This window comes from Hyperoodon ampullatus (assembly GCF_949752795.1).
Source record: "Hyperoodon ampullatus genome assembly, chromosome: X".
NCBI classification, from domain to species: Eukaryota; Metazoa; Chordata; class Mammalia; order Artiodactyla; family Ziphiidae; genus Hyperoodon; species Hyperoodon ampullatus.
Window position 1 is genome coordinate 132,779,152 of NC_136913.1, and position 25,412 is coordinate 132,804,563.

Consider the following 25,412-nt stretch of genomic DNA (forward strand, 5'->3'; position numbering starts at 1 on the left):
CAGTGGTTAAGAATCCGCCTGCCAATGCAGGGGACACGGGTTCAAGCCCTGGTCTGGGAAGATCCCACATGACGCGGAGCAACTAGGCCCGTGCACCACAACTACTGAGCCTGTGCTCTGGAGCCCGCGTGCCACAACTACTGAAGCCTGTGCACCTAGAGCCTGTGCTCTGCAACAAGAGAAGCCACCGCAATGAGAAGCCCATGCACCACAACGAAGAGTAGCCCCTGCTCACTGCAACTAGAGAAAGCCCGTGTGCAGCAAGGAAGACCCAACGCAGCCAAAAATAAATAAAAAATAAAAAGGTTCTGTACAGCGAAGGAAACATCAACAGAGTAAAAAGGCAGCCTATGGAATGGGAGAAAATATTTGCAAACTGTGTATCTGATAAGGAGTGAATATCTAAAATATACAAGGAACTCAGTAACAAAAAACCCAAATAACTCTATTAAGAAGTGGGCAAAGGACCTGAACAGACATTTCTCAAAAAAAAAACCATACAAATGGCCAACAGGTATATGAAAAGGTACTCAACATCATCAGTCATCAGGGATGTGTGCAAACACACACAAACACACACACACAATGGAATATTCAGCCCCCAAAAGAAGGAAATCCTACCATTTGTGACAACATGGGATCAACCTGGAGTGAAATAAGCCAGTCACAGAAGGATAAATACTGCATGATTCCACTTACATGAGGAATCTAAAATAGTCAAACACATAGAACCAGAAAGTAGAATGGTGGTTGCCAGGGGCTGAGGGGAGGGAGAAATGGGGAGATGATGGTTAAAGTTTCAGTTATTCAGGATGAGTAAGTTCTAGACATCTAATATACAACAGTGTGACTGTAGTTAACAATACTGTGTTGTGTACTTGAAATTTCCTAAGAGGGTAAATCTTAAGTGTTCTCACCACCGTGCCCCTCCCCACAAAAAATGGTAACTATGTGAGGGGATGGATATATTAGTTTGATTGTGGTGATTATTTCACAATATATATCAAAACATTAAGTAGTACACCTTAATTATATACAATTTTCATTTGTCAATTATACCTCAGTAAAGCTGAAAAAAAATTACATCCAAGATGAGAGCTCGAACATAAATAAAAGGTAACAGAAGCAGAATTAGGATGTGAAAGCCTCTTTGTTTTTTCAGTCTCCATTCTTTCAGGAAGAGAAAAAGACAGTAGCTGTTTCACTAGATGAAAAGCAAATACAGGGACTGCAAAAGTGGGATACTGCATCTCGTGTTCTCATTTTTGAAAGTGTCTACAACTGCTTATTCCTCTAGGTAACTATCTGTTCTTGTTGATGATATTATTCTTTATGGATGTTTGGTGATTACTGTTAATTGAAGTACAGAGCACTGCTTTTCTCTGAACTCCAGAATGCTGTAAGGGAAACATTTTAAGTATGAAAAACAAATTTATTTCTGTAACATGGTGAAGATTAGAGATCTGAAAAAATCTATTTTAGCTGGAAACTTATTCTCCGTGTTCTACAAGTTTTAGACTGTGTTTCTCATTGCATTCTCAATAAATGGTGCTGATCTTGTAAAGGAAGAATGCTATCAGAATGGAAGAAAAGAGAAGAATAATTGAATTATCAGTCATTACAGCCTAAAGTACTTTAAAAGGTCATTGAGTGTCCTTCAGAAACTTGAGTCTGTAGAAATAAAGGGGCTCATCCAAGACCACGTGGCTGGGCAAGAGCAAGGCCAGTGCTTATTCTGTGTCCCCTTTTAAGAATGTCAAATCCAGAATCTATTTAACTTAAGAAGTCATGGACAAGATTACCAAAGTCTTCACTAGAAGCACTGTTTGAATTCCTGAGCCTTATCCTTGTTTTATCTGCACTCTGCTTTTAAATTTTTGCTTCTGCCTTTATTGGGTCACATAGGATCTAGAACCTACATATAAATCAGGCATAGGGCTGACATCACCACAATCAAGGTAATAGACATATCCAACACCTCCAAAGTTTCCTTGTGTTGTTTTTGTTTTGTTTCATATAATTTTGTTTTTGTGGTAAGAAGACAATGTGAGATCTACCCTCAGCAAATTTTGAAATGCAAAATACTGTATGCCCATTGAATAACTACTCCTCTTTCCCCTACCCACATCCACTGGCAACCACTATTGTATGGTCTGCTTCTTTGAGTTTGACTATTTTAGATTCGTCATATAAGTGGCATCATGTGTATATGTCAATCCCAATCTCCCAATTTATCCCTCCCCCCCTTTCCCCCCTGGTAACCATAAGTTTGTTTCCTACATCTGTGACTCTATTTCTGTTTAGGAGTTCCTTATGTATTTTGGATATTAACTCTATTAGATATATGGTTTGCAAATATTTGATACCAGTTCTTAATTTTAATATGTATCATTTTTTTCCCATTTTGGAGCTCTTTGTGTTCTGTTTAAGAAAATTTTTCCTACCCGAAGCTCATTCAGATGTTCTACTTTTTACCTAAAAGTTTCATTGTTTTACCTTTCACATTTATATCTATAATACACTTGGATTTGATTTTTGTGTATGGTCTGAAGCAGGGGGTCAAGATTCATTTTCTTTTTCACATGGATGTCCATTGAGTCAGAATCGTTTATTGAAAAGACCATTTTTTTGTCATCAATCAGGCCTTTGTTTGTGTTGATGTTTCTGGATTCTTTACTTTGTTCTATCCTTGGTTTGTTGTCTATCCTTGTACCAGTACTACACTGTCTTGATATTGTAGCTTTACAACAGGTCTTGACGTGGTAATATTGGGTTGGCCAAAATGTTCATTCGGTTTTTTCCATAAGATGGCTCTAGTAGCGTTTAGTTGTCTTTAACTTCATTCAAAACAATTTTGTTAGATTACATTGTGACAGCTGTCATATCAGCATGCATTAAAAAAATTATCAAAATTGGTGAATTTTTGTGTAGCCATTTTAATATCGAAGATGGAAGAAAGAAGCAATATTTTCAGCATATTATGCTTTACTATTCAAGAAAGGTAAAAACGCAATTGAAATGCAAAAAAAGATTTGTGCAGTGTATGGAGAAGGTGCTGTGACTGATCAAACGTGTCAAAAGTGGTTTGCAAAGTTTCATGCTGGAAATTTCTCACTGGATGATGCTCCACGGTCGGGTAGACCAGTTGAAGTTGATAGCCATCAAATTGAGACATTAATTGAGAACAATCAAAGTTACACCCATGCGGTAGATAGCCGACATACTCAAAATATCCAAATCAAGTGTTGAAAATCATTTGCACCAGTTTGGTTATGTGAATCACTTTGATGTTTGGGTTCCACATAAGTTAAGCAGAAAAAACCTTGACCATATTTCCACATGCGATTCTCTACTGAAACGTAATGAAAATGTTCCATTTTTAAAACAATTTGTGATGGGTGATGAAAAGTGGATACTGTACAATAATGTGGAATGGAAAAGATCATGGGGCAATCGAAATGAACCACCATCAACCACACCAAAGGCCGGTCTTCATCCAAAGAAGGTGATGTTGTGTATATGGTGGGATTGGAAGGGAGTCCTCTATTATGAGCTCCTTCTGGAAAACCAAATGATTAATTCCAACAAGTACTGCTCCCAATCAGACTACTGAAAGCAGCACTCGAGGAAAAGTGTCCAGAATTATTAAACAGAAAATGCATAATCTTCCATCAGGGTAATGCAAGACCACCTGTTTCTTTGATGACCAGGCAAAAACTATTACAGCTTGGCTGGGAAGTTCTGATTCATCCGCCGTATTCACCAGACATTGCACCTTTGGATTTCCATTTGTTTCAGTCTTTACAAAAATTCTCTTAATGGAAAAAATTTCAGTTCCCTAGAAGACTGTAAAAGGCTCCTGGAACAGTTCTTCGCTCAAAAAGATAAAAAGTTTTGGGAAGATGGAGTTATGAAGTTGCCTGAAAAATGGCAGAAGGTAGTGGAACAAAATGGTGAATACGTTGTTCAATAAAGTTCTTGGTGAAAATGAAAAATGTGTCTTTTATTTTTAACTTTAAAAATGGAAGGAACTTTTTGGCCAATCCAACACACGAGTCCTCCAGCTGTGTAGTTCTCAAATGTTGCCTTAGCTATTCTTAGCCCTTTGCATTTCTACATAAATTGCAGAATTTGGCTTCTCAATATCCACAGGAAAAAGACCTGCTGGGGTTTTGATTTGGATTGCTTTAAGTCTATAGCTCAATTCAGGGGAAAATGACATTTTTTAAGTGAGGTCTTCCACTCCATGAGCATGTTATATCCCTCCTTTTGTGTGGGTCTTTAATTTCTCTCAGTAATATGTTATAATTTTCAGTATAGAGGCCTTGTACCTCTTGTTGGATTTTTTCCTAGCTATTTGATCTTTATTTTAAAAATACTGTAAAGCTATTATAAATGGCCTAATTTTTTTAAGTTCATTTCCTATTTTTTTGCTAGTATATATGAATTAAATGGATTTGTTTATGTTGGTCTTGTGCCCAGTAACCTTGCTAATTTACTTATTAATTCTAATAGTGTGTGGGTTTTTACAATCTTCTATAAACACAGGTCATTTGTGAATAATCACAATTTTAGTTCTTCCTTTTTAATCTGCATGCCTTTTATTTTCTTTTATTGCCTTACTAAATTTTCTAGGACTTTCAGGGATGATATTAGGCATCCTTTTTTATTCCCAAGTTCAGGGAGACAGTTTTTAATAATTCACCAATAAGTGATGTTTATTGTAGATTTTTGACAGATATTCTTTATCTGTTTAAGAAAATTCCTCTTGTAGCTATATTTTAGCTATGTTTTATTTTATTATTGTAGTAGTTGTATGCTCTGGGACAGGCTATATCAGACTGGAATTTCTCTTCCTTAACCATCTTGGCCTCATGCCTTCTGAGGGTGTAGATCTTTCCTCACTATTTAAATCTCTTCTTTGGTTTCTGTTTTTTTTCAGGTTTTCTACTTCTCCTTGAGTCAATTATGGTAATTTATATTTCCTAGAAAATTGTCCATTTCATCTAAGTTTTGCATTTTTTTTGACTTGAGGAAATATGTAGTTTTATTTTTTAAATGTTTTATTTTCTTTGTAGCATTTATCACTAATGTAATTTAATTTTGCATTCATTATTTATGGTCTCTCCACTAGATTGTTGTTTCTATGACTGTGGGGACTGTGTCATGGCCTGCCACATAGTAGCCATTCAGTAAATATTTCTTGAGTGGATGATTGTGTGATCTCTCTTTAAGTATGTCCCCTTTTCCATTGCTAATGCTGTTTACTTGTTTTTTCTCTTTTTTCTTGATTCTCTTTCTAGAGGCTTATCTATTTTGTTGGTCTTTTCAAAGGACCAGCTTTAGGTTCTCTTGATCAACTCAATTTCTTTGTTTTCTTTTTAAAAAAATGTCTGCTTTTCTCTTTATTAATTTCTTCATTGTATTTTCTGTATGTTTTATTATTGCTGCATTGTTCTTATTGTTATCCTTATTCTAAATTCTTGAGATTAAAACTAAGTTTACTTTCTGTCTCCCTTGCTTTCTAACAAATACATTTAAGGCCATATATTTTCCTCCTCACTTGGGCTCCATTACATAGGTTTTGTTGTACAGTAGTTCCAGTGTTTTTTTTTTAACTTCTAACTCATTTGTGTTTTCTGTTTTTATTTTCTCTTCAACTCAAGAGTTATTTAGAAATGCATTTTAAAATGTCCAGGTGTGTAGATCTGGGCCAGGTTGGGGGGGATATTTTTTGCTATTATGTTCATTTTTAACACTACATTATGGTAATTGTGGCCTGTGTGATATCAGCTTTATGGAAATTTTTTGATACTTCCTCTGTTACCTAGAACGGGGATCCACAAACTACAGCTTTTAGACCACATGGGCCTGGCGCCTATTTTGGAAATCAAGTTTTATTGGAACACAGCCACACCCATTTGTTTACATACTATGACTGCTTTCCAGCTACAACTGCAAAGCTGAGTGGCTGTAACAGAGACTCTGTGGCCCATACAGCTTAAAACATATACTGTTTGGCCTTTCCATTAAAAAGGTTGCTGACCCCTGACTTCAAACATGGTCAATTTTTGTAACTTTTTCATATGAATTGAAAAATATGTGTATTGTCTCTTGAGTAAAAGTCCCTTATAGCCTTGTTAGAATAAGCTTTTGTGTTATACTGATCCTTATATCCTTCCTCATTGAGAGAGATATGTATAAACCTCCCATCATAACTAAATTTGTCTATTTCCTATATTTTAGTCAGGGTTTGAAGCTGTATTGTTAGTGCATAAAGAATGTATAAAGGTTCATAACTTGTATATTGTCCTGGTATATTTTTCCTTCATAAAATATGAAGTAGCCCTCTTTGTCCCATTTATTTATGCATATATTTATACATGCCTTGAATTCTTTCTTTGTAAAGAATGTTACTCTTCCTGTTAGGATTAGGTTCAACTACATATATTAGGAAAAAATAATAAATAAAATTAGTTTAAAGAAGAAAGATTTTTTCTTGGGTAGAAGAAATCTGGAGATAGGTATTCAAGGGCTCTGCAATACTATCAGGGACCCAGGCTCCTATCTTCTGCTTCACCATCTCGGTGTATGGTTTCCATCCTAAGGTCCCCTCATGGTCCACGAGACTTCTGGAGCTCCAGCCAGCACATCTCCATTGAGGGCCAGAAGGAAGAGGAAAGGTAGGAGGGCAAAAAGGGGCCGGTCCCAGCTCTGCCAATTTCTAATAAGTGACCTTCCCAGAAAGCCCCAGAAAACAATTCAATTTTCATCTCATTGGCAGAATTTAGTCAAGTGGCCACACCTAAGCTTCCAGGGAGGCCTGTCAGATAGCTGTCGGCTAAAAATTGGCATTGTTACCAAGGACATTTGGATTAGGACAGCTAGCAACTTCTGCCACTCCCTGTTTGTTGGATGTTGTAGTTCTTGTTAGTATCTTTTTCCTATTACAACTTTCTCCATCCCTTTATTCTCAAACTTCCTCAGTTATTTTGTTTCAGGTATGTCTCTTTTAAATAGAATATAGCAAGATCTTGAGTTACTTCGTTTTAAACAATCAGAACATCTGTCTATTAATAGGTGAGTGTAATGCATTCATTTTATTATCATTGCTGGTATATGTGGCAGTATTCCTGCCATTATATTTTTTCTGCTTTCTTTGTGCCATACTTTCTGTTTAATTCTTTTTACCTCTCCTTCCATTTGTTACTCTGATTGAGTTTTCCATTACCTGTTTTTTCAGTTTTAGAAATTGTCCTTACTGTTTTGATTCTTTTAGATAATACTCCTAATGTTTTACAACATTCTGTTTTGAAATAATTTCAGATTTACAGAAAAGTTGCAAGAACAGTACAAAGGATTCCTGTGTACCCTTCACCCAGATCCCCCAAATGTCAGAATTTTATCATATTTCCATTATCTTTTTTTCTTTATACCTATGGATAATTTTTCCTGAACCATTTGAGGATAAGTTACACAAATGATGTCCCTTCAGTGGATATTTCCTAAAGAACAAGGACATTCTCGTACATAACAATAATAAAATAATATCAGGAAATTAAAATTCATATAATACTGTATCTGATCCATAGATGGTATTCTAATTTCATCAGTTTTCCTAATAACATCCCTTACCGTACGAAAAACAAAACAAAAAAACCTTTATCCTGGTCCAGGATGCAGACCAGGTTCACACATTGCACATAATTGTCATGACTTTTTAGTCTCCTTTGATTGGAAACAGTTCCTGTGTCTTTTGTGACTTTAATATTTTTGAAGACTACAGGCCAGTTATTTTGGAAAAATGTCCCTCCTTTTGGATTTATGTTTTATCATAATTATATGGAGATTATATACTTTGGCAATAACACCACAAAAGTGATGTTGTGTTCTTCTCAGTGATTTGTTTTAGGAGGCACATGATATCAATTTGTCCCATCATATGTGACTCCAACTTTGACCATGCCCTTAAGGAAGTGTCTCTGAGGTTTTCCACTATAAATTTTTCCCTTTGAAATTAGTAAGTATCTTGTGGGGAGTTTTAGCATTCATCAATGATCCTTTCCTAATTATTTATTATTAAGATGGTTGTCAAAGGCAATGGTCTAATTCCATCATTCCGTCTACATTTACTAGTTAGCATTCTACTCTAGGCAAGGGCTTTTCCTTCTTCCCATTTGTTTATTTTTTCATTCATTTATTTATATTAGTGCGGACACCTGATTCTTATTTTACCAATAGGTTCTAACCCATTATTGTCATTAGCTACTTTGAGACACATAGTAGGCACACACAGTGGAAGCCCCTCCCATGTTCTATTGACATGTTCCCATCATTTTTTGAGTACTACCTGATTTTCTGGCACAAGAAGATGTTTCAGCTTCATCTCCTCCTTTCCTGCATTCAGGCCTGGATTCAGCATTTCTCCAAGGAGCCCTGGTTCCCTTAATTTTTTTAACAGTTCTATTGAGGTATAATTGACATACAATAAACTACATGTTTAAAGTATACAATTTGAAAAGTTTTGACAAATACACACCTATACACACCATCACCACAATCAAGATAATGAACATATCCATCACCCCATCACCCCTTTGTAATTCCTCCCCCTTGCCACTTCATATCCCTTCCCTAACCCCAGGAAACCCTGACCTGTCAATATAGATTACTCTGCATTTTCTAGAAATACATATGTATATATATACATATATATAGAACATGTACTCTTTGTTACCTTTCAAACAACAGAATTATTTTGAGATTCATCCAAGTTATAGCATGTATCATTATTTTTATTACAGAGTAGTATTAAATGATATAATTATTACCACAATTTTTTTTATCCATTCACCTGTTGATAGACATTTGAGTTACTTGCAGTTTTTGTCTACTACAAATAAAGCTACTTTGAACATTTGTGTACAAGTCTTTGTATTGGATATATGCTCTCTCTTCCCTTGGAGAAATACGTAGGAGCAGACTGGCTGAATCATATGCTAGGTGTATATTTAACTTTTTAAGAAATTACCAGGGGTTGTTTTCCAAAACAGCCTGCTGGGATTTTTTATTGGGATTATATTGACTCTATTGATCATTTTGGGGAGAATTGACATCTTAAAAATATTGAGTCTTCCAGTCCATGAACATGGTATATCTCTCCATTTACTTAGGTCTTTAATTCTCTCAACAATTTTTTGTAGTTTTCAGTATATGGGTCTTGCATATCTTTTGTCAGACTTATCCCTACACATTTCATATGTTTATCCTACTGTTCTATTGTTTTAATTTCATTTTCCTACTGTTCATTGCTGCTATACAAAAATACATTTGATTTTTATATATTGAGTTTGTATCCTACAACTTTGCTAGATTCACTTGTTAATTTTAGTAGTTTTGAAGAGTCCATTGGATTACCTACATAGGTCATCATCTGTGACTAGAGGCAGTTTTACTTCTTTCGTTCCAATCTGGATGCTTATGTTTATTTTTGTCACCTTACCACATTCATTGGAACATCTCATAAGCTGTTGAATACAGTTTAATGACAGTGAGAGCAGTCACGGTAGCCTTGTTCTTGATCTTTGGAGATATCATTCAATTTTTTACCATTAAGTATGATGTTACCTGAAGGTTTTTCATAGGTTCTCTCATCAGTTTGAGGAAGTTTCCTTCTATTCCTAGTTTGCTGAGAGTTTTCTATTTCATCAATCATAGATGTTGTATTTTATCAAATGCTTATTCTATAAAAATCTATTTAGATGATCATATAGTCTTTTTCTTTTTCAGTCTGTTAATATTGATGAATTACACTTATTTTTTGATTACTAAACCAAACTTGCATTCCTGGAATAAACCCCATGAATAATGATGAATTATCCATTTTATGTATTGCTGGATTTGATTTGCTAAAAATTTATTAAGAATTTTTGCATTTGTATACACGAGTGATATTAGTTTGTGGTTTTCAATTTTGGAAAGTCTTTCTATGGCTTTGGTGTCAGAGAAATTCAGGCTTCAGAAAATGAGTTGGATAGTATAGCCTTCTTTTCAATTTAATGGGAGAGTTTGGGTAGAATTGATATTCTTTCTTCCTTAAGTATTTGGTAGAATTCACCATTCAAGCTTTCTGGGCCTGGAGGCTTCTTTGTGGGAAACTTTTTATTTATTTAATAGATATAGGGCTGTTCATGTTATCTATTTCTTCTTGAGTGAGCTTTGGTAATTTGTGTCTTTTAAGGTACTTATTCATTTTATCTAAGTAGTTGAATATATTGGCATAAAGTTCGTAATATTTTATCCTTTATTATATGTAAAATCTATAGTAATGTCATCTCTGACTCCTATGTTGGTAATTTGCATCTTCTTTCTCATCTCTATATTGGTAATTTGTGTCTCTTCTGATAAGTCTGGCTAGAGGTGTAACAGTTTTACTGCATATCTCAAAGAATCACCTTTGGTTTCACTCGTTTTCTCTCTTTTTCCATTTATGTCAACTCTGATCTGTGTTATTTCCTTCCTTTTGCTTACTTTGAACTTCCTTCATTCTTCTTTTTCTAGTTTTTTAAAAGGTGGATGGAAGCTGAGATCCATTATTTGAGACCTATCTTTTCATATAAATGTTTAGCACTATAAATTTCCTTCTCTAAGTACTGTTTTAGTTGTATCCCACAAATTTTGGTACGCTTTCATTTTTATTAAGTTCAAAATACTTTCTAATTTTTCTTTTGACTTCCTCATTGATCCACAAATATTTAAAAGTATGTTATTTAGTTTCTAAATATCTGGGGTTTTCATGATATCTTTCTGTTATTGATGTTTAATTTAATTCCATTGTGGTCAGAAAAAATACTTTTTGTTACTTGAATCCTATTAAAATTATTTAAAATGTTTTGTTTAATTATATTTTGTTTATTTAATTTTTATATAAATTTATTTACTTGTTTTTGGCCACACTGGGTCTTCCTTGCTGCACACAGGCTTTCTCTAGTTGCAGTGAGTGGGGGCTACTCTTTGTTGTGGTGCACGGGCTTCTCATTGCGGTGGCCTCTGTTGTTGCAGAGCATGGGCTCTAGGCATGCGGGCTTCAGTAGTTGTGGCACGTGAGCTCAGTAGTTGCAGCTCACGGGCTCTAGAGCAGAGGCTCAGTAGTTGTGGCACCTGGGCTTAGTTGCTCTGGAGCATGTGGGATCTTCCCGGACCAGGGCTCGAACCCGTGTCCCCTGCATTGGCAGGCGGATTCTTAACCACTGTGCCACCAGGGAAGTCCTAATTTTTAAAATTGAAGTATAATTGACCTACAATACTATGTTAGTTCCAGGTGCACAACACAGTGATTCAATAATTCTATACCTTACAAAACAATCACCACGATAAGTCAAGTTACCATCTGTCACCATACAAAGTTATTATAATATTATTGATTGTGTTCCCCATGCCATACATTGAGAATGTTTTATGACCCAGAATGTGGTCTATATAGGTAACTTTTCTGCATACACCTGAAAAGGATATGTATTTTGCTGTTGGGTAGAGTATGCTTAGAAATATCAATTAGGTTAAGTTTTTTAAGTTAATCAAAATCTCTTTATTGTTTCTCACTTAGAAATATAAAGGGCAAAACCAATAAAAATAAAGACATTTACTCAACTTAACAGCTGGTATGCAGTCTGAGATTATATATTATAATTATATAATTACTCAGAAGGCTGCCTAAGATAGTAATTGCCCTTTTCTCTTCAATACTGATTTTTTCCCTTACAATTCATCCCTTAAATATTTCCAGTACAGATTTTTCCCTCCCCAGTTCATTCTTTAAATATAATTTACTCTGTGGTAATAAGAAGACTTAGCAGACTGGAATACACATTTTGTGAAAAATAAAGGAAGAGAAAAGCTTTGCCCTTAAGACATTTTGTTGTTGTTGTTGTTAAAATACAACATATACACAGGTGACAGAATGCCAGCAAATATACAGGTGCAAATGTGAACACTGTGCTCATTTCTTAGGCACAAGGAAAAAGAAAAGAGAGTGGAAATTTTATTTTAAACCAAGCTAGAATGTTTCTTTTTTTAATCTCATGCTTTATATTTTTGTTTTTACTAATAATTTTCTGTAAGAATGAGTTTTAAAAACTTCATGTATACAGCAAAGCTAGGTACAACAATACCTATGTAGTATTCTTGCCAGACCTGGGTGTAATAATAAAATAATCAAATCCAACATGTGGCACATTCTACAAGATGACTGGCCTGAACCTTGAAAAAAATCAGTGACTAGGAATAAGGAGACTCATATAGATCAAGATGTTTTATAATGTAAGTTCAAGTCTTTACTTTTACTGGCATTTGTGTGCACTGTTCTATCAATTTTTGAAGGAAGGGTATTGACAACTCTATAATTGTAGATTTGTCTATTTTCCTCATGATTCTATCAATTTTTTATTTATAGCTTCTGAAGCTCTGTTATTGTGTGCCTACATGTTAAGGACTGTTATGTATTTTTTATGAATTAACCTTTTTATCATTAGGAAATTATCTTCATCTCTTAATATTCTTCTCTCTGAAATTAACTTTGATATTAGTATAACCATACTTACTCTCTTTTGAGTTTTGTTAGCATGTTGTATCATTTAACTTTTAACTTATTTGTGTCTTTAAATTTAAAGTGTGATTTTTGTAGTTAGCATATAGTTGGGTCTAGGAATTATCCAATCTGACAATCTCTGCCATTTAATTGACATATTTGGATCCTTTACGTTTAATGTGATTATTAATGAGGTTAGGTTTAAAATCTACCACCTTGCTTCTATTGTCTATTCGTTTTCTATATTTGTCTCATCTAATTTCTGTTCACTTTTTCCTCTTTCTTATGCCTTCTTTTGGATTGAGTGATTTTTATGATTTAATTTTACCTCCTTTGTAGGTTTATTAGTGATAATCTTTTGTTATATTACTTTAGTAGGGTTTCTCAACATTGTCACTATTGACATCATAGGCCAGACAACTGTAGTGGCAAGGAGAAGTCCTGTGCATTGTAGGATATTAAGCAGCATCTGTGGCCTCCACCCACTAGATGCCAGTAGCGCTTCCTTAGTTGTGACAGTCAAAAATGTCTCCAGACAGTAACAAATATTCCCTGAAGGGTGTAATCACCCCTGGTTGAAAAGCACTGGTGTGTATATATATGCATATATATATATATATATATATATTTTTTTTTTTTTAACTTATCAGTTTGCCTTGAAGTAATATTATACTAGTTCACATGCAGTATTAAGAACCTTGCACCACGGTACTTCCATTTCTCTCCTCCTGGTTTTTGTGCTAATACTGTCATACATTTTACTTGTATGTATGCTATAAACCCATAGTATGTTGTTATTAGTTTTACTTTAAATAGTTGATTATCTTTCCAAGAAACTTAAATTAAGAAAAAAATGTCTGGGGCTTCCCTGGTGGCGCAGTGGTTGAGAGTCCTCCTGCTGATGCAGGGGACATGGGTTCGTGCCCTGGTCCAGGAGGATCCCACATGCCGTGAAGCGGCTGGGCCCGTGAGCCATGGCCACTCAGCCTGTGCGTCCGGAGCCTGTGCTCCGCAGCGGGAGAGGCCACAACAGTGAGAGGCCCGTGTACCACAAAAAAAGAAAAAGAAAAAAATGTCTGTATTTATCCAGTTTCCAGTGCTCTTCATTTCTTTGTTTCCATCTGGCATCATTTTCTTTCCTCTTGAAGAATGTCATTTAATATTTCTGATAATGCAAGTCTTCTAGCAATATATTCTTTCAACTTTTATATGTCTGTAAAAAGTCTTTACTTCAATTCCAGTTTTAAAACATGTTTTCGATGGGTAAAGAACTGTAGGTTGACTTCTTTTTTTTCTTTCAGAACTATAAAGATATTTCTCCACTGTCCAACAAGAAAGTGACTATCATCTTTACCTTTTTCCTGTCTACTTAATTTGACTTTTTTTCCTGATTTCTTTTTTTTTAAATTGGGGTATAGTTGTTTTACAATGTTGTGTTAGTTTCTACTGTACAGTGGAGCTCCCTGTGCTATACAGCAGATTCTCATTAGTTATCTGTTTTACACATATTAGTGTATATATGTTAATCCCAATCTCCCAATTCATCCCACACACCCCTTTCCCCCTTTGGTGTCCATACTTTTGTTCTCTACATCTGTGTCTCTGTTTCTGCCTTGGAAACCGGTTCATTGGTACCATTTTTCTAGAGTCCACAAATATGCATTAATATACGATATCTGTTCTTCTCTTTCTGATTTCACTCTGTATGACAGTCTCGAGGTCCATCCACATCTCTACAAGTGACCCAATTTCTTTCCTTTTTATGACAGTAATATTCCATTGTATATACGTACCACATCTTCTTTATCCATTCGTCTGTGGATGGACATTTAGGTTGCTTCCGTGACCTGGCTATTGTAAATAGTGCTGCAATGAACATCGGGGTGCATGTGTCTTTTTGAATTATGGTTTTCCCTGGGTATATACCCAGTAGTGGGATTGCTGGGTTGTAGGGTAGTTCTATTTTTAGTTTTTTAAGGAAATTCCATACTGTTCTCCATAGTGGCTGTATCAACTTACATTCCCACCAACAGTGTAGGAGGGTTCCCTTTACTCCACACCCTCTCCAGCATTTATTGTTTGTAGATTTTTTGATGATGCCCATGCTAACTGGTATGAGGTGATACCTCATCGTAGTTTTGATTTGCATTTCTTTAATAATTCCTGATTTCTTTTAAGATTCTCTTTATCACTGGTTTAAAACTATTTGATTATAGTGTACCGTGGTGTAATTGTTTTCATGTGTCCTGTGCTTGGGTTTCATTGAGCTTTTTAGACCTGTGGATTTACATTTTTCATCAAATTTAGGAAAATTGCATCAAAAAATTTAGAAAAATTTAGAAAAATCTAAGCCATTATTTCTACAAAATGTTTTCTGTTCTACTCCTCTTCTTTGGATAGTCCAATTACACATACATTTGGCTACTTGATATTGTCTCATGGTTCGTTGCTTTTAATCTTTTTTTGATAGAAAATAAATCTGTGATTTATTTTGTAGAGTCTCAACTGCTATGTCTTCAAGTTCACTGATCTTTTTTCTGTAATGTTTAATTTTCTGTTAACCCTATCCAGTGTACTTTTTATCTCATGTGTTGTAATTTTCATCTCCAGAAGTCTGATTTGGGTCTTTATTTCTTTCTATCTCTACTTAACATGTTAATCTTTGCTCTAGCTTCTTGAAAATATACAATAGTTATAATATCTGTTTTAATGTATGTGTGTGCTAATTACTGTTGCTAGATATGCATCATTTCTGGGTCAATTTCATTTGATTTTCTTTCCTCGTTATGGGTTGGATTTTTCTGCTGCTTTGTGTGCCTGGCAACTTTTGATTGAATGCAGACATTTTGAATTTTACCTTATTGGGTGTTAGATATATTTATATTCCTAAAAGTATTCTTGAGCTTTGCTTTGAGATACTGTTAATAGAAATAGTTTGATCCTTTTGGGTCTTGCTTTTAAGCTTTATTAGGCAAAAACAAAGCAGTATTTAACGTAAGGTTCATTTTCTCTACTCCTGAGGCTAGACCCTTTTTAGTACTCTGCTGTCTTCTGAATTATGAGATTTCCCATTGAGGCTTTTGGGGACAGGCAGTATTACTGGCCCTGGATATACTCTGAGGATAGTTCCCTTTAATCCTTCTGGGTTATTGTTTCCCTGGCCTTATGTAGTTTCCTCACATATGTGCCCTGATCACTACTCAACTGAACACTTGAAGGTGACCCTCTAAAGATCTCTGGAATTCTCTTTGCTGCTTTCTCCTCCACAGTCCTTTGCCCTGCAAATTCAAGCCTGCTTGGCTCTCCCAGAGCCTCAGCTCTATCTTCTCAACTCAAGGAGACCTTCAAGCTCTAGGTGGGGTTCCCCTTCCTTTGCTGCAGCCTGGAAACTTTCTTCATGTAGTAAGCTGAGACTCATCTTGCTTCTCATCTCCCAGGTTTCACTGTCCTTCACTGCCTGTTTTCCAAGGTCTTGTGAGTCATTGTTTCACTTTTTTTTTCTTCTTTTTACACTTTTTTAGTTGTTTCAAGAAGGGGGTAAGTCTGGTCCCCATCCCTCCATCTTAGCCTGTACTGTGGTTCTTTTAAGTTAACAATGCTATTTAGAAGCCAAGGTCTGGGTGCTAGGTATACTCATTACTCTTAGAGTGCCATTGCTTCTAGACTCTCTCAGTAGACAGAGATAGGAAGAAGTATGTATGTGTATATTCATGTACACACACACAAACAGACCCCATGAGTTCAAACCAATAACTCCAATCCTTTCCCACATCTTAGGGTTCATTCTAGCATTCTCCCTTTCCATACTTACAATTCTCTTCTCTAACCTAGAGAAACTTTGTTCCTGCTATCCATAATATGTTAACTTATTGCTCAATCCTAGAATATACGGAAAGTAGTTTCAGAATTGCTAACCTATACAAACTGCTGTGGACTCAATGTCTGTGGCCCCCACCTACCCCAAAATTCATATGTTGTAGAAGCCCTAATCCCTAATGTGATGGTATTTGGAGGTGGAGCATTTGGAAGATAATTAGGTCATGAGGGTGGAGCCCTCATGAATGGGATTACTGCCCTTTTAAGAAGAGACACGAGAGATGATCACTCTCTCCACCATGTGTGGACACAGCAAGAAGGTATCTGCAAACCAGAAAGAGTGCTTTTACCAGGAACCAAATAAGCTGGCACCTTGATCTTGCACTTCCTAGCCTCCAGGACTATAAGAAATAAGATCCTGTTGTTGAAGCCACCCAGTCTCTGGTATTTTTGTTGTAGCAGCCTGAACTGAGTACTAACCTACTAACTGAAGATCGAAATTTGTTTGAAGTTCTTTTTGTCTTCTTCCTGAGGGTACATATTCAAATGTGTTCAAAAGTTACTTGAGTTTTGTCTTTTTGCCCTCCACCGCTTCCCTGTGGTTATTATTATTCTTTTGAAAGAGAGGGCTTTTTCCTGGTTATTTTCCATTTTAGAATTTTTTAAACCCATACTTTTTTTTCCCTTTGGGGTATGTGAAATATCAACATGGTTCTAAAAGTCAAAAGTCAGAACTATATAGTTTAGAGTTTATTTTGTGTATCATGAGATGTGGATCTGATTTTATGTTTTTCTAAATGGCTATCCACCTTTCCGAAAACTGCTTACTAAAAAGCTATTCTTTACCCCAGTTATTTTAGATGCTTCCTTTTATCACATTCAATAATTCCCTATTTGTTTAGATCAATTTCTAGACTTTCTATTCTGTCTGGCTGTCTATTCGTGTACTGGCACATAATTATTGTTTGTTTTACTGTCTGCTACAGCCAGTCCTCATTAGGTTTTCTTTCTCTATGTTTCCCTATTCTTACATGTTTAGTTTTCCATGTGAACTTTATTGTCAACTTGGCTAGCTCCAGCAAAGACTTTTTGGTATTGTTATTGTGTTAAATTTATAAATTAATTTATAATTAATCTTTACGGTGTTTGCATCATCCCTTTTAAGAACACTGGATGTCTTTCCATTTGCTGTAGTCTACTTTTGTGTCTTTTAAGAAAGTGTTAAGTTTTTCTCATATAGATTTTGTGCATGTTTTGTTTAGGTTTATTCCTATTTTACCTTCCTTTTTTTAAATTCAAAATCACTTCATTTCTTAAAATTCTGTACAAATGGGAAGAGAATAATGTGATTGGTCCTTTAACATCATATTCACAATGAGAGAATTTTATAAATTTGAATAAAAGTTATCTTGCAGAAAGCAGAGCAAGCTCATTATCAAATCATTTATATAACTAATACAATGTTTGAATCAACTGAATGTTTACAATAGCCATCTTTTTATGACATAATTTCTCTAAAACCTATCTCTCAATTTTGAAAGGATAAGCCATATAAATGAGTGTCACAGGAAAGTAAACAAACTAGCTTGTTAGAGCTAGAAGAGTTCTCACCTTCTCCCCCTTGAAAGTCTGTGACTTAGGGAGTAATGGAACTACAGATCTCTTTGATGTTTCACATGTAGCCAGAAAGCACTTTGCTAATCAGAAGCTTTCTTTTACTGTTAGAAAACTCATGTACCTGACCTTATTTTTTCTTTCCAAAGAATGGGTAATAAGTTTTACTTCTGCAACTCTAGGGAATATTTTGTCACCAAAAGTTAGGGAAGGTTTAACCTGAGTAGATTGGAAGATGTGGAGGAAGAAACGTGAGTTAGACCATTCATTCTCAAACTTGGCTGAATATTGGAATCACTTAAGCAGTTTAAAAACTATACCTAGCCAATCTGAAAAGGCTATCTAGTGTATGATTCCAACAAAATGACATGCTGTAAAAGGAAAGACAGTAAAAGGATCAGTGGTTCCCAGGGGTTTGACAGGAGGGAGGGATGAATAGGCAGAGCTTAGAGAATTTTTAGGGCAGTGAAATTATTCTGTGTGGGTCCCTCCTCCAGAGATAGTGATTTTTATAATAGGGTAAAGGATGAGGCCTGAGTGTCAGGACTTAGAAAAGAGAGATCTTTAATGTTCTCACCACAAAAAAAGAAGTAGCAATTATGTGACCTGATGGAGGCTTAGCTATTACTATGGTAGCAATCATTTTGCTATATGTAAGTATCAAATCAACACGTTGTACACCTTAAACTTACACAGTTTATATGTCACTTATATCTCAAAAAAGCTGGAAAAAAGAATAGGGGAAAAATAAATTTAAAAGTTAATTACACAGTTAATTTGTTGCAGCTGTGATAAGTGCTGTAAAGTAATCAGGGAAGTCTTTGCTGAAGAAAGCATTCTTAAGCTGGCTTCTGAGGGGTGAGTAGAAATTAGTCAAGTAAAAATGGGAAACCCCAGGCAGAGGAAATAGCATGTTGGAAGGCCTGACAGGGAAGGAGGTTGTGTGTTCTAACACAGTGGTTCTCAAACTTTGCTGCGCATGGGATTCTTTGTTTGCATTTTGAATGGGTTTGTTTTTTCCATTGTGACTCTTTTTATTGTTTGTATATTTGAAGGCTATTATATCTGTATTAATGTTTTTACCTTCCACAATGATTTTATTCCTTGCATTATTTTACCTTTGATTCTCTAGTACTTTCCAGATAAATATTATGTCTTATCCATAAATAGAAATAGTTTTACTTCTCCAGTTCCTGTGCCTCTAATTGATTTCTTATGTGTAAGTGCATTGCCTAGTATCTCCTTTATATTTAAATACCAGTGGAAAATAGTAGGCAGTCTTAACTTTGTTTGTGATCCTTGTGAAATTCCTGTAGTATTTCACTATCAAGATTGTATTCAGGACTAAGGTATACATACTTTTTCCTATTAAGAAAATATCCATAAATCCATAGTTACCTCTTTTCTTCTGTTTAATCAGGAATGACTGTTGAATTTTGTTAATTTTTCAGGACCTATGAACGTAATTTTTTCTTTAGATCTATTAATATAATGTATTATATTAATAGATTTCCTACTATTGAACCAAGCTTGCCTTCCTGGAAAAACATCCTACTAGGTTTTCTTAATATGATATTGGGCTATTTTTGCTAATATTTTATTTAGTACTTTTTTTTTTTTTTTTTTTTTTTTTTTTTTTTTTTTTTTTTTTTGCGGTATGTGGGCCTCTCACTGTTGTGGCCTCTCCCGTTGCGGAGCACCGGCTCCGGACACGCAGGCTCAATGGCCATGGCTCATGGGCCAAGCCGCTCCGCGGCATGTGGGATCCTCCCAGACCGGGGCACGAACCCGTGTCCCCTGCATCGGCAGGCGGACTCTCAACCACTGCGCCACCAGGGAAGCCCTTATTTAGTACTTTTGCATCAACAGTCATAAGTGATAACTTTTTGGAATTTTTTTGTATTGTTTTTATCAGGTTTAGGTTTCCATATTATAGTTGATTCATAAGAGTTGTTTGAAGTTTTCTTTCATTTTCTAGGCTCTGGTACAATGTGTGTAACATTGGGGACAATGTATTCTTTGACAATTCCTCCATGAAAGCAATAGGGCCTTTTATTTGGGGGACGGGGGATAGTTCCTTGATGTATTCCTCTGTTTCTTTTATGGTAATTGATCTATTTATGCTTTTTTTCCTAATGAGGTCAATTCTGGTAAACTGTATTTTCTTAAGAAATTATCCATTTTGTCTCGTTTTCAAATTTATTTGCATAGAGATATGCCAGAGAGTCTCTTATGATATTTTAAATCTCTTCTATTTCCACAGTTATCTCCCCCTAGTCATTTCGTATTTTGTATATTTGTGCTTTGTCCCTTTTCTGCCTTGATTATGTTAGCTAGTAGTGTGTGTATTTTGTTAATTTCCCCCCAAACAATCATTTTTGTTTATTAATTTGTTTTTTCCTACTCCCACCCTCATTAATTTTTATTTTATCTTTCATTATTTCCTTCCTTATGTTTTATTTTGGTTATTTTCTTGTGCTTTATCTTAGCATTTGGAGTTTGGAATTTATTTAATATATTTTTTGTCTTTCATTTTTATTGATATAAGTGCTTAAGGCTATGAATTTCTGCTGATCTCTGCTTTATATTTCATAGATGCTAGGATAGTAGCAGTCTTTTCATGTTCATTATTTTTAAAAAAGTCATTTAATTTTTGTTTCCATTTCACCCACCCATTGTGTTCCTGTCTTCCTTCCCTTCTATCTGGTGTCTATGCTGTAGCTCTTCCGAACTGGTCCTGCTCCATAACATCCTCGGAAAAGAAACAGAAAACAAACCTGAAGCCCTTCATAGTTGGCCTGTTTCTTCAGCCATTGCCTGACTAACACTCGTTTTTGTAGACTAAGCTCAACTTTAGGAATTCTTCTCTGAAACCCCTCAACCTCCAATACCAACCCAGTTAGTACTCCTTCTGAGAACTAAATAGAATCCTATATTTCCTTTGTCATAATACTTGTAACAGTATTTTTTAATATTTTGTCTATTAACATTGTAAGATTCTTGAAAAATATGCTTCCCTTTTATCACTGTATCCCTGGTGCTCAATAAATAATTGTTGAATATTCCTTCAGCTATAGACTTCAAAACTAGTATTCTGACCTGTGAGTTCTAGCAAACTCTAGAACTTCTTCATAACCTTAGTTTGGTTTGTTGATTTTAGCTTTTCAGTTGAAATATAACACACATACAGAAGAGCACACTAATTATGTGTCCAGCTCAATCAACTTTCATAAACATACCCACACAGCCTCAACACAGATCACCACCTCCATGAATTTTCACAAAGTGAAATGTGTCTATGAAACTGCAACACATATCAAGAAATGAAACTTACTATCCTTCCAGAAGCCCCCATTGTGGCTTCTCCCAATTGATTATGGCATAGCATCCAAAATATGTAAAGAACTCTTACACTAAACAATAAAAAGACAAGCAACTCAATTTAAAAATGGGCATTCAACATGGAACTGGAAGCAATTAGGCAAGAAAAAGAAATAAAAAGCATCCAAATTGGAAAGGAGGAAGTAAAATTATCTCTGTTTACAGATGACATAATCTTATACATAGAAAGCCCCAAAGACTCCACTAAAAAAAACTCTTAGAACGAATGAATTCAGCAAAGTTGCAGGATACATAATCAGTGCCAAAAAATCAGTTGTGTTTGTACACACTAACAATGAACAATCCAAAAAGGAGACTAAGAGGACAATCCATTTACAATAGCATCAATATGAATAAGATACTTAGGAATAAACCTAACCAAAAAGTGAAAGACGTGTACACTGAAAACTGCAAAGTGCTGCTGAAAGAAATAAAAGAAGACACAAATAGGGCTTCCCTGGTGGCGCAATGGTTGAGAGTCCGCCTGCCGATGCAGGGGACATGGGTTTGTGCCCTGGTCCAGGAAGATCCCACATGCCGCGGAGCAGCTGGGCCCGTGAGCCTGTGCGTCCAGAGCCTGTGCTCCACAACGGGAGAGGCCACGACAGTAAGAGGCCCACGTACCGCAAAAAAAAAAAAAAAAAAAAAAGACACAAATAGACATCCCATGTACATGGATTGAATAACTTAATATTGTTAAGATGTCAATACTACTCAAAGCGATTTACAGAATTAATGCAGTCCATATCAAAATCCCAACAGTGTTGTGTTTTGTCTACAGAAATAGAAAAATCTATCCTAAAATTCATATGGAATCTCAAGGGACCCTGAATAGCCAAAACAATTTTGAAAAAGAAGAACAAAATTGGAAGTCTCACACTTCCTCATTTCAAAACTTACTAAAAAGCCACAGTAATCAAAACAGTGTGGTACTAGCAAAAAAACGGACATAAAAAACAGTGGAGCAGAATAGTGAGTCCCAAATTAAACTCTCACATATGTAGTCAAATGATCTTTGACCAAGGTTCCAAAGCACTTGATGGGGAAAGGACATTCTCTTCAATAAATGATGCTGGGAAAACTGGATAGTCACATGCAAAAGAATAAAGTTGGGCCCTTACCTTACACAATATACAAAAACTAACTCAAAGTGGAATAAAAACCTAAATGTAAGACCTAAAACTATAAAAGTCCCAGAAGAAAATGGAAAAGCTCATAAGATTGAATTTGGCAATGACTTCTCGGATATTACACCAAAAGCACAGGCAACACAAGCAAAAATAGACAAATGCACTACATTAAACTTAAAAACTTTTTGATCATCAAAGGAAATAATTACAGAGTGAAAAGACAGCCTACATCATGGGAGAAAATATTTGCAAATTATATATCGGATAAGGGGTTAATACCCAGAATATAAAGAGAATTCCTACAACTCAACAACAAAATAACCCAATTTAAAAATGGGCAAAGGACTTCAGCAGACATTTCTCCAAAGAAGATACACAAATGGTCAACAAACATGAGAAGATGCTCAACATCACTAATCATTAAAAAAATGCAAATCAAAACCACAGTGAGATATCAATTCACACCCACTAGGATGGCCATTATCAAAAACACAGAAAAGAACAATGTTTGGTGAGCATGTGAAGAAGTTGGAACCCTTGTGCCCTGGGAATGTAAAATGGTGTAGTCTGTATGGAAAACAATACAGAGGTTCCTCAGAAAATTAAAACTAAAATTACCGTATGATCCAGCAATCTTTATGTATATCCAACAGAATTGAAAACAGGATCTCAAAGAGATTTGCACACCCATGTTTATTACAGCATTATTCACAATAGCCAAGATGTGGAAACAACTTAAATGTACTTCATTTTGGGGGGAGCTATTTTGAGTGGCATTTTTAAAAAGCTTTCATTTTCAAATGTTCATTGCTGGAATATAGAAACAGAACTGATTTGTGTGTCTGTGTTAATCTTGTACTTTATGACCTTGCTAACCTCATATAGACAGTCATGTTGTGTGCAAATAGAAGGAACATATACAGGATTTGTATGTTGAATAGTTCAGAACTCATGAATAAAATCAAAGATCTAAATAAATGGAGAGGGGCTTCCCTGGTGACACAGTGGTTAAGAATCCGCCTGCCAATGCAGGGTACACGGGTTCGAGCCCTGGTCCAGGAAGATCCCTCATGCCACAGAGCAACTAAGCCCGTGCACCACAACTACTGAACCTGCACTCTAGAGCCCGTGAGCCACAAGTACTGAAGCCCGCACGCCTAGAGCCCGTGCTCCGCAACAAGAGAAGCCACTGCAATGAGAAGCCTGCACATGGCAGCAAAGCATAGCCCCTGCTCGTCGCAACTAGAGAAAGGCCACGTGCAGCAATGAAGGGCCAGTGCACCCAAAAAAGTAAAATAAAATAAATAAGAAATAAAAAAATAAGTAAGTAAATGGAGAGACATGTCATGTTCATGGATTAGGTCAGAGTAGCAAATATGTCAACTCTCCCCAAATCTATAGATTTAATAGCAATCAAATTCCCAGCAGAATTTTTTGAGGGACTAGATTCTAAAATTTTATGAAAGGGCAAAAGAACCTTAATAACCAAAAAGATCTGGGGAAATAAGAATAAATTGGGAGGAATCACATTACCAGATACTGAGTTGCTATTGAGCTATAATCAAGACAGGTGGTACTGGTGAAAGGATCAGAGTTCAATAGAACAGAAGAGAGATTACAGAAATATACCCTCTTTTATAAAGACACTTTTATAAAGATCCCATTCATGAGGGCTCCAACCTCATTACCTGATCACCTCGCAAATGCACAGATGGAGACAGAAATAGGAGTTATGCTGCCACAAGCAAAGAATCTCCGCAAGCCACGAGAATCTGCAAATGGCAAGGCAGGATTTCCCCGCTAGAGCTTTCAGATGTGGGGCCCTGATGACACCTGCAACCTTGCTGAATTTATTAGTTCTAATCGGTTTTGGGGGGGTTGGAGGAGTATTTAGGGTTTTCTATCTATAAGATTAAGTCATCTGCAAACAGATAATTTTACTTCATCCTTTCCAATTTAGGTACCTTTGTTTTACTTGCCTAATTTCTTTGGCTAGGACTTCTAATATTATTTTGAATAGAAGTGGTGAGGGGGCCAGACGCATTCTGCTGGGTGGGAAAGAGAGAGGAGGGAGCTAGATCTTATGCTGACATACCACCATGTGCCAATGAGGTCACACAGTGCCAGGGACCCTCAACCTGGTTGCTCCACTGAACCCACTGTTAGGTGGATTTGGGGTGAGAAGTATTTAGAGGTAGATTGGTTGACCTCACTCTAGCATGAAAATGGAAGTATGTGTAAATTACTTACCTATTTCCCTCCAGGGGAGAAAATGGGAAGTGAGGGCCACTGGTGAACACTGAGTTAGAACAAGTGAGTATTTATATGAGTAATCCCTTCCACATAATGGAGTCACTGAAGAGTCTACATTTCCTCTTCCCCAGGCTTTGTGATTAATGTGTTCAACCTCACTGGCAACTTTTTGACTGAAAACAGTATTAATTAGCTATTTCCCTTGTCTGGGGAATGAGCATAAGGACCTTGCACTGCCAAGGCTTCTGTTAAGTTTACAAAGTGGCCTCAGATTTTCTATGAGAATATTGGCTCTGCAAATGTATGTACTTCCAATTTGCTCCCCACATGAACTCAGTTTGAACTCTGTCCCCTTTGGAGTTGAGTTACTAAATAAGTAACAGGAATATTTAATCTTTGAAGCTTACTGTGTCCCAAAATTTCTATTAAAACTATAGAAAACTTCTGATTATGACAAGTCAGCATTAAAAACTTACCAACTTCTTGGTATATATCCAAAGGAAGTGAAATCAGTATCTCAAAATGATATCTGTGCTCCCATGTTCATCACAGCATTATTCACAAGGAATGAAAACAACCTAAATGTCTGTCCGTGGATGAATGGATAAAGAAAATATGGTATGTGTATACGT

The 25,412-nt window shown here is 35.8% G+C and overlaps 1 protein-coding gene across 4 annotated transcripts in view; it reads left to right on the forward strand.

The window, feature by feature from the left end:
- BRCC3 (BRCA1/BRCA2-containing complex subunit 3) overlaps positions 1–25,412 on the forward strand; it is a gene marked incomplete at both ends in the record, with an annotated part of 81,545 nt that overhangs the window by 44,069 nt on the left and 12,064 nt on the right. The window contains one exon of one of the 4 annotated variants that reach the window (XM_079728236.1): positions 6,609–6,683. The exons of the other annotated variants lie outside the window; for them this stretch is intronic. Within the exon in view, the coding sequence (XP_079584362.1) occupies positions 6,609–6,683 (75 nt within the window). The remainder of the gene's footprint in view (positions 1–6,608; positions 6,684–25,412) is intronic. 4 annotated transcript variants of the gene reach the window in all.